Source organism: Cololabis saira, chromosome 4 (assembly GCF_033807715.1).
Source record: "Cololabis saira isolate AMF1-May2022 chromosome 4, fColSai1.1, whole genome shotgun sequence".
NCBI classification, from domain to species: Eukaryota; Metazoa; Chordata; class Actinopteri; order Beloniformes; family Belonidae; genus Cololabis; species Cololabis saira.
Window position 1 is genome coordinate 13,231,973 of NC_084590.1, and position 10,755 is coordinate 13,242,727.

Sequence of the window (10,755 nt, forward strand, 5' to 3'; positions counted from 1 at the left end):
GGTTCACTTCTTTGCAATCACATCTGCTGTCCAATAGAAATGTGTTGTTGGTTTTCTTTTTATTTAGATTTTGGCTTACTTTTGGTTGCATCCTGTCATTTCCAGTAATGAAGTCGGCATGACCTCCGGCCTCCTTGGCCAACCCATTGATAAGAGCGGAGCTGGCTCCTTCACCAATCCCGAAAGAGAAGCACCTTATAAGAAGAGATTTGTTTTCAGCACACCCCGCCAGTATGCCATACGCACTGAAAATCTAAGTGTTTGTTTCTTCACAGAAGCAACATACGCTCCACAGACCTGGAGCAAACTTCCAGAAACCTGCAGGAACGCTGAAACACTTGGTTCCTTTAAATCAGCTGCCTTTGACTACATTCACACTGCAAACCCGAAACTCCAAATCCGATTTTTTGCTCATATGTGACTCAGATCCGATTTGTTTATGACAGTGTGAACAGCACAAGTCACATGGAATCTGATCTTTTCAAATCAGATTCAGGTCGCTTCCATATGTGGTTCTAAATCGGATACAGGTCTGATGTTTTGCAATGCTACCTCAGTGTGAACAGCCAGGTCGGAATTAATGCGACTTTGACGTCACTTGAGAGCGACCGTTGTCATAATACTGCGCTGGCGCTGACAGATGTATTGGAAGGTAGCCCTCGTCATCCTGAAATTCTGGATGAAATCTGTCTCTGTAAAGATGTTCATCACATCATGATCCCACAACTCCTGACTCCGAGTCCGCATCCACACACACCTCTCTACAGACGAGGCAGCCATCGCTCCACAAAAAGCCATTATTAAAAATGCGGCTTTCTTTCTCCTCCTTCTCCTCTTCATTAACACTTGCTCACAGTTTCGTCGGCTTCCACCACACAACACAATCACTTCTGTTGCCTCCATGTTTACCGCCGTATGACGGCGTGCTGCGTGTGACGTCTTTGTTATTGTTCCTCTGCGCATGCGGGTCAGTTCAGGGCCGCGATGCGTTCACACTCGAGTCTGATATAGGACACATTTTAAAAGATAATGTGAACAGCCACACAAAAAAATCGGATATGGGAAAAAAATCGGAATTGAGCATTAAAAGTATTGTGACATCATTTTTAACATGCTTTTAACACTATTAAAAGTCTTGGCCAACATCCCTCAAATGTGTCTAAAAGAGTGTAACAAGAAAAACTTCACTCTAGTACTCCATTCCTGGCTTTTTATGACAGTGTTTTTTTGCGCCGTGAAAAACGCTTCCTTTTCCCCCTTTCCTGTCAATCATTGCGCCGCTCCTCCTCCCAACCTCCTCCAACCCAGCCATACGCTCACAGCGGCGTCGGAGAGTTAAGCCGGGAGCGACAGGCGAAGCATGCACGGAAAAGCAGCAGGGCGAACCACAGCAAACAATCATAAAAATAAAGGCATGCAAGCAGCAGTCAGTGGCCGCGGGTCTTTTTAGCAGTTTTCCTCCGGTGATTAGAACAGAAGAGGCTCTAAACAGCTCCGTGTTAAGCCTGATTTATGGTTCCGTGTTAAATCGACGCAGAGCCTACGCCGTAGGGTTCAGCGTACGGTGCGCGTTGCCGCGTAACCCTACGCCGTAGGCTCTGCGTCGGTGTAACGCGGAACCATAAATCAGCCTTTATGGTGCGCTGGAGAGGAGAGGAGGCAGGGAGCTGGATGGAGGGGGCGGTGATTTAGCGGGTCTATACGTAACGGCCCGCCACCAAACCACATGCGCCGTTTTTGCACAGTTATGCGGAAAATCCCAGAAAGCACACAATACACTGAATGTTAAAAGTTCGTTGTTTTTTGGGTGTAATTGATGTCAAGGCACCCAACAAAACACAAAAAATCAAGAAAAATGTGTTTTTCATGTCACAATACCTTTAAGGCCTGCAGTGTGAACGTAGTCATAGACTAAATTATTTAAACCCTTTTGAATTCAGATTTAAACAATGTTAATTTCTGTACTCAAATGTAACTCCAGCGCTGCATTACACCTTTTTTTGCTGTAATGTGCTATACAGATACACTTGCCTTGCCTTACCTGTGGGAACCTGCATTCTTCTTAACCAGATTGATAACTTCCTTTGTGTTGCACACCTCTCCGTCAGTAAAGACAAACAGCTGAGGGAGGAGAAATTACACAAAGGTTGGAGAGAGTTACACCCACTGGTATGCTTAGAGTTAAAAACAAAGGTGTGTAACTGTAAGGCGCACATTTATCATCACAAAACACATGTATAGAGAACAAAAAAAGGCACGGCCATTCTGAGCTTCAAGCAAATTGATGAATCTAGGGTTTTCCTTGGAAGGGTGTGAGTACACCAGTAGGGGTCACTGAGCAAGTCAAGCAAGGCCTTTTTAAGGGGATTATTCAAAGGCTTGCTTTATAAATAGATGTGGGCTCGCCTCAATGTTTCCCAATGTGCATCAGGGTTTTGTTGTGCAGATGAGACAGTTCTGTTGCTTTTGTGTGCGTCAGGACAGTTTTAAGTACACCGCTGAAGCAGAGCTGATGAGTTTCAGCTCTCCCGTGTCTGAGATTGTCTCTCCCAGCAACTGACTGGGAATGAACTGACATCTCCTTCCTGAGATTCACAAACAAACAAGCTGCTATTGCTTCACCAGTGCGATGGTGGACGTGTGGGAGGCGTGAATGTCCGTGGTTTGAATTACTTGTCTGGGTTGGTTGGGAATGCAGGGCTGGCTGTAGATGTGTTTGAGCGGCTGAAGGATCTCTGTTCCCCCCATGTTGGCCTTCATCTCCTCCACTTTCTTCAGAGCCTCCTCCATGCTCTTCTCGCTGTACTCCTCGCTCTTCCTGGCATCAGACACACGGGAGGACTTCACTGATACTTTCAACTTTTTTTGTTTAAAAAAAAATAAAATTGCACGATAATTTATTAGACCTGTTTAACTGTTAGGACCCAAACTCTAAAAACCAAAACTAACAAGCTTTAAAAAGAATTTACTTCTGTCTTAAAACAGACTCAATGAGGTCATTTGCTGCATTCCATTTACCTCGGAAGTCGGAACTCGGAACTGGGAATGACGTCACAGCCGAGTTATCAGCGTTCCAGTTACAAAGTAGGTAAACAAGTTTGTAGTTCGCATATACCACATGAAAAATGTAAATTACACTATAGCAGCATATATATGCCGAACAATACTTGTATACGACTGATTTAGTGTGACCAAAACTAGAATGAAGTGATACGAATTTTTACAGAGCTCTCTTCTACTGTTTACAACTGGGGCAGCCATCTTGGAATGCGAACTCGGGGGGGGGTGAAGACTCTCCCACTTTCCCAGTGGGAAATCCCACTTCGAGGGGCGTTCCAGTTGAAAAATCCAACTGGGAACTGGAAAATCCCCACTTCCGAGGACAAATGGAACGCGGCAATTATCATGTAATATCAAGTTTTATGGACTTAGTCACTGACGGGAAGATGTGTTCGAAGTTCGATCCGAAACTGTAGATATTGAAGTAGCAGCCCACAGGCAGGCTCTTCAACAGCAGCAGCAGAGTGTCCTAAAAAACCAGAGAAAGCAATGAAGACGACTGAAACAAGGACGTTGTCTTCGCTGATTTAACCTGTTAATACCTTTGCACTGCCGATGCGGGTTTCCTCCTGCTTGTTGTGACTGGTGGGACAGCTCATGCTCCCAGACCGATCCAGTAAGAACACAAACTCCCCACACGAGGCGAGCGAGGACATCACGGCCTGAGGGAACTCAGGGTACAGGCTCACCATCACCACTGGCTCCCCCATCAGAGAGGCTGGACCACCAGGGGACAGGAAAATGATCAGAATTCTATCATTATTAACGTCGGTGTCAGGGTTTGACACTTCCCCTCAGTCTTTGAGTTTCTGTTTTGCCCCGCCTGTGTCCCATCTGCCCTGATTGTCTGCACCTGTGTCTCGTTATCCCCCGTGTATATCTGGTGTTGTCATTCCCTTGCTCCTTGTTGTTCCGTACTGTGTTATCCTCCATGTGTCCTGCCTGTTTTTGCTCCAGTTTCTTGATCCCTGTTTCCGTGAGTTTTTGATCCTGCGAAGCAGCGCTTTGTTTTTTGGTTCTTGCTTGGGCTGTTGGATTAATCGATTTTAAATCGTAATCGCGATTATGTAATTAGAACGATGTTAAAACGTGAAAATCATAAAATCGATTTTTTTTTTTTTTTTTACACCTTGTCTGCACACATATTAATGATTGATACCATATTGATGAAGCATTTTGACCATTTGGCCCCCCTGCAGGGACACAACGACGCCTTGCAGATTGCTCAAGCCCCCCTTATGCTCATAGACATGCGGGTTCCAGTTCCTGGGGACCCCTGCCGGGACATTGTCACGCAAGGTCCGGCGTTCTGCATCCCTGCCGAGACTTCCAGCCCCCACAGAGACAAAGAACATATACGGACTTCCTGATCCCTCAGGGGTGGTCCTAAAGCTAAAAGTCCCACCTCTCTCACTGGGCTGGTGTATTCCTGAAACTTCTTGTATAAAAATCTGATTACAACGTCACTCGAGGTCAGCATTTCTACCAGACCTCTGGTCTGTGCAGACGTGCTCACCGCCGGCTCAATAAAACCTCATAAAAATCACAAAGCGGACTTCTGAACTGGTTTGATAATATTCTTCAACAATTTGGTGCCGTTGACCCGGATGACAATAGACCTTCGATGGAAACTCCTGTTCCAGAACAACGGCGCAATCAGCGACTCTATCTAAAATTTTAGAGGTTAAGGGATCCACTTACAAAATCCCAAATTATTGTTGCTGAGTTGTTGTCGAAAGTCTGTGAATTGGAGTGCCGGAGAATGGTTGACGTCATCCTGAGATTTTAGGTAAGTCCGCTGTGTGGTTGTGAAGGTTATTTTTATTATTTTGTGTTATTGGGAACGTTATTGTAGAGATGTTTTTAGGAACGCTGGCAATTTCATAACACTTGAATTTGATTGTGTTGTGAGAATGTTCTGCTTCTCCTGCCTTAAGAATCTGACTCGCTCTTCTAAAAAAAGGTTTAATATCTCGGGTAACATTAAAGAGAGAAATGGCCAAGAGCGCCATGGTTGGTCTGGTACCAATAAAAAGATAGTCCAGGGGGACTATTCTTATGCATATGCAGGACGTGGGGTCCGTAAGTGTTGGAACACTGATATATTTGTGAGAAATAGACATACTGTATGTAGAGAAACTGTTTTATTTTATAAGTCGGGATGACACGCTCTCCCAAAATGAGGTATATTTCATTTCTGCAAGAATCGACTTGCTCTTCTTGCACCAACAGGAATGATTTGTATGCTCTGTCAAGTGAAGTTTTTCAGTTCTTTAAATACATGTATGGTAATCACGGTACCGATAGTTTTATTTGTTAGTTTTGTTTGTTACTCAGTTAGTATTAAATATTGTTAAAATAACTAAAAAGCACTTCAAACTCCCTCAGATTTTTGGAGGGATGAAGGTAGACGCCGTAATGCAGAATCTCAAATAGCTTCGCTTACTGATCAAAATAAAAAGCTGATGGCTAGAAGGATTTAAAAACACAACGCAGACAAAAATGAAATTAGAGAACCAGTTAAATGATAAAATCAAAACCTTTATCCGATGAAACAGATTAAAGAATCAAGTGACGATGACACTTCTGATGACGACTAGATTTTACAAAAATCTGTTGTCTACAAAATTTGGAGCCGAAAGAGAACTAAAATAATAGTAAGAGAATTTAAATAAATACACAAAAATGACTAGAGGAAACAGCTGTTAAACTAATAACTTTGTCACATGATTTGAAAGGCAAAGTACTTGATGCGCAAAGTACTTGATGCTTGTAGAATTCCCTTTAATCCCACAGCTGTTGCCAAAATCACACCGAGCAAGCTCAGACCTTTTATGTCACGAGATCAGATTGATGGATTCCCTCCAGGGTACATGCAAAATATATATTTGCTAATTGCCCTCAAACAAAGGGTAGGGCTGGATAACGCAAAAAAAAGAATCTGAAGTGTATGAAAATACTAATGTCTTTTTCAAAAGTGTTGTCTACACAGGTTGAGCGCTGAGAGGAGGTGGAGAGGAGCCAGCCAATGATTATTCACACCAATCCACATGTCACACACGTCTCAAACAAAGAAAATGGGAACGGCTCCCATTGTGGTGAGGCAAATCAGAGTATCCCAATTTACATAATCTTATCCTGCCTATGGTACCTTCATAATTTAATTGCATGGAAATCTGTCTGTGGCCTACTATAACGTCTCTGAATGCATGTATAACTAATCTCTAACTAGAGGTGTCAAGTAACGAAGTACAAATACCTCATTACCTTACTTAAGTAGAACCTTTGGTTGTGTATGCTTCACTGGAGTAATTATTTTTCAGACAGTTTTTTACTTTTACTCCTTACATTTTCACGCAATTATCTTTACTTTTTACTCCTTACGTTTTGAAAACAGCCTTACTCTATTTCATTTCGGCCTTTAAAAAAACTATCCAGTTAAATTGTGCCATCCGGATAGAGTGAATTTGGTTGTGGTTGGATGAGAAGTATAAACATATTTGGTTTGTACGTGTCTGGTCTCTGAAACACATGTTAATGCTCAATAATGCACATATATGGTTCTTTAATATATTTGCATTATACTAAGATGCATTCATTTTCAATGGCTTTTAGCCTTAATGGTTTTTCCCCGCTTATATTACTTTTACTTTTATACTTTAAGTACTTTTGAAACCAGTACTTTATACTTTTACTTGAGAAAAAAAATTAAAAAAAAAAAAAATAAATAAATTTTGAGTTGATACTTCAACTTCTACAATACTTCAACTTCTACAGGAGTATTTTTGAACTCTAATATCTATACTTCTACCTGAGTAATGAATGTGAATACTTTTGACACCTCTGTCTTTAACACTCGTCCTGACCTTTCCTGTTTTCCTCACTGACGGCTCTGCTTATAAAAATGGAATACCATACGCAGGTTATACAATTTGTGATAATTCTTAATTGTTGAAAGCGCCCTCCTCCTCCAGCTCCACCCAAGTAGATGAAACTATATACTGATCAAAAGGTAAAACTGTTACAATCTATACAGATTCCAGAGATGCTTTTGGTTGTGTATATTGTATTTTATAGATTTTATATATTGTGGGCGAACCCAGCATTTATCTCATCCTCGGAGATAAATGTGGTTAATTGATTGGTGAACTGTTACAAGCCTGTCAACTACCTTCATCTATTGCTTTGTTAAATGTGAAGCCCACACCCAGTCCAACCCTGTTTTCACTAGGCAATGCTTCAGCTGACCATGCAGCAAAAGAAACTGCCAAATTTGGCTTACCTGTCTATGTAAAACTTTGCCCTTCTATACCCGCTAACGACCTGGTTTCTCCTAATGATGTAGCTCTCCTACAAGAAGACTACTGAGGTGAAGAAAAAAACGGATTGTAGCATTCCCATGGTTGTAAAAATGTAAATAATTTGTGGGTCAGCAACGACGGCCGCGTTGTTGCACCCACATCCTTGTACACGTGAATAGTTGATCACAGTTGGCAATCACAGATGAGAAAAAGGGGGAATGTGTCAGATAGTGTTGAAAGACTGATAAGCTCCAAGATTTGCATCCTATAAAAATATTGCAAACATTATCAACACTCCCCCCCACCGTGACTTTTTTGAAGCTCTGCAAATAGACATTATGTGAGGGATATGAAATTATTCTTGTATGAAAATGTTCATGTATGAAAATGTTTTTGTATGTGCAGAGAATTTTAAACTGGACTTAAATGGACAATGTTGACACCTGTTAACACCCATTAGGAAGCACAAAACTCACGCCTCATGAAAGGATCATGGGTAGACCTATGACCATACAAAGCAATTCAGTTCTGTATATATGAAGAAGATGGACTTCCATGCCATGGATGAATCCATGATATCATTCTGTTGTACTCTAAACTTCTGCTGTTCAGTCAATCCACAGAAAAGTAAAAGCTGTCCAGTCTCTTCTTAGTGGCAAACCATGCCACAACCCGGAGACTGGGTTTGTGTCGGAGAGGGCCTCGGTGGTCCAGGGCTCAGCACGTCCTGCACCACCGACACTCAAGGGTGGGGGGCGCTGGCCTGGTTCCACGCGTCCCACTGCGGGAGCACAGCTCCTCGACCTTGCACCGGAGACCGGCCGATTCCTTCTTCTTTCTGTGGTACCCCGTCGGAGCCATTGAGGGGAGCAACGCGGGCAGGAAAGCCCAGCTCCAACACCCAGGACCTCCACGACTGGTGGAGGAGCTGAGGAGCGGAGGAGCAGCACAGGCCCCGCAGACCCCCACAAGCGAGACAATTATGGTGTAGCATCGAGATGTGACTCCACATACTCTCCTTCTGAAGAACCGCTTGTTAAGCCTAAAACAAGCCAAAAACCACTGCCCGATTCCATTGAGGATTCGGCAAGGACCGCAACAGGGGGCATGCCGATGCTCTCACGGGAGATGGCTGCTCTAGGGATGATGGCCTTGCGGAATCGTGCTGCATTGGACTACTTACTAGCTTCTCAAGGGGAACTTGTGCTGTCATTAAAACTGAATGTTGTACATTTATACCCGCAATGCCACAGTCCAAGAAATAACGCATCACTTAAAAGATATTGCCAAAATGTTACATACACCTGTCATAAGTAGTTTGTTTCATTGGTTTAAAGAACAGTTAGGACACGTTGGTTACTTGATATTTGAATTTGCTTTGTTGGCTTGTTGTTATTTGGTTTCCGACCACATGTCTAAGGTTTACTTGCAAACACATGTATCACTCAAACTATTACTAAAATGATGTACTCCACTGTAAAAAAAAAAAAAAAAAAAAAAAAATTGTGAATTGATGAAGCATTTTGACCATTTGGCCCCCCTGCAGGGACACAACGACGCCTTGCAGATTGCTCAAGCCCCCCTTATGCTCATAGACATGCGGGTTCCAGTTCCTGGGGACCCCTGCCGGGACATTGTCACGCAAGGTCCGGCGTTCTGCATCCCTGCAGAGACTTCCAGCCCCCACAGAGACAAAGAACATATACGGACTTCCTGATCCCTCAGGGGTGGTCCTAAAGCTAAAAGTCCCACCTCTCTCACTGGGCTGGTGTATTCCTGAAACTTCTTGTATAAAAATCTGATTACAACGTCACTCGAGGTCAGCATTTCTACCAGACCTCTGGTCTGTGCAGACGTGCTCACCGCCGGCTCAATAAAACCTCATAAAAATCACAAAGCGGACTTCTGAACTGGTTTGATAATATTCTTCAACAATATTAATGATTGATGGAAATACCTCTCAATACCTGCGACAAGTGCCCCATCGCAGAGGCTCTTTAGTGTAGGAGGGGGCGTGACTCAAGCCAGATCCGGTAGACCGGCTCGTGTTCCTTGCAAAAAACTTGCAAATGTGAACAGCAAATGTAATGACTGACATTACACACCTCTACCTCCTTCATGGGTTGCATTATTATTTAGCATGCAAAGACCCAGTTTAGTTTAATTAGAAAATGTCTTGTTTTATTTAATTGGAAATATAACTTACTGTATGTTTGCAAGTGCTGATTTGCTGATTTTTTTTTTCAGAGATAAAACTTTATATTTTATTATATTTTTTTAAACTTTTTTTCAACTTATTTTACAGAGTTTTGCACTTTATTCATTCATTTTTGGTTTAATAAGAGCAAAGTTTGCACTTAAAGCCCAATGGGGCAAATGTTCAATAAAAAAACAGCATATTTGAAATCATTTCTTTGCCTTTTGTCAATTCACAAAATAATCGTAATCGAAAATCGGATTTTGAGAGAAAAAAATCGAGATTTTATTTTTGGGCAAAATCGAACAGCCCTAGTTCTTGCCCTTTTTTGTTGGAATTAATAAATCCTTGTTTTTTGGAGAACTCCTGCCTCCGGCCTCCCACTCTCTCTCCTGCATCTGGGTCCTCACCACACCAGCCTGACAGAAGGTGGTTCCGTTCCATCAGGCTGGTGTGGTGAGGACCCAGATGCAGGAGAGAGAGTGTTGTTTTTGTCGGCCTGTTTCAATTTTAGTCTAGTCTTTGGGTCAAGCTATCCTTTTAGTTTTTATTAGTTTTAGTCACGTTCATTCTCCTTTTAGTCGTCTCAGGTTTCAGTCGAATAAAAGTCTGAGCATTTTAGTCTTATTTTAGTCAGAACTGTCCAGGACCATTTTAGTCTCGTTTTAGTCAAAGATTGTCTTTAGCCAAACCCATTTTACAATTCAAACAAGGTTATCTTATTGTTATTGTTGTTACCTTATAGACTCAAGAACACATTCATTCCAGATACAGAAGATGCTCTAATTTGAGTTTACAACATATTTATTTTTCTCCCTATCTTTTTCTTTTTTCGACGACACATTGGGTTTTCTTTTCCACGTCTATGTAGGAAAGTGTATCCAAAGATGTTCTCTTCTTCTTCTCCCAGCCCCAGAGAAGATCCCCACATTTCTCTATGTAACTTTGTTTTTAATCTACGTGAACCTAGAGCTCTGCGTTAACGGCATCAGCCTCTAACTCTGCAGCTGCATCTTCTGGATCTGATTCCCCGCTGCCGCGACTGGGATTGAGGACGTGACGTCACCCAGCAGCAGAACTAAACCAGAGGAAACTACTGAAAACATGGAGATTAAGGATCTTCATTATAACATTTTGTCTTGTCTTGGTCAACGAAAATGAAGACACATTTTAGCAGAGTTTTTATTTTGTAATCTA

At 42.3% G+C, this 10,755-nt stretch overlaps 1 protein-coding gene across 9 annotated transcripts in view; it reads right to left on the reverse strand.

The window, feature by feature from the left end:
* Nucleotides 1-10,755, reverse strand: part of LOC133441529 (von Willebrand factor A domain-containing protein 5A-like) — a 28,032-nt gene that overhangs the window by 12,161 nt on the left and 5,116 nt on the right. For all 9 annotated transcript variants that reach the window (XM_061718911.1, XM_061718917.1, XM_061718915.1 and 6 more), the window contains exons 7-11: nucleotides 3,603-3,778; nucleotides 3,441-3,529; nucleotides 2,674-2,818; nucleotides 2,042-2,121; nucleotides 80-194 (exon numbers count right to left, since the gene is read on the reverse strand). In XM_061718911.1, the coding sequence (XP_061574895.1) occupies nucleotides 80-194; nucleotides 2,042-2,121; nucleotides 2,674-2,818; nucleotides 3,441-3,529; nucleotides 3,603-3,778 (605 nt within the window). The remainder of the gene's footprint in view (nucleotides 1-79; nucleotides 195-2,041; nucleotides 2,122-2,673; nucleotides 2,819-3,440; nucleotides 3,530-3,602; nucleotides 3,779-10,755) is intronic.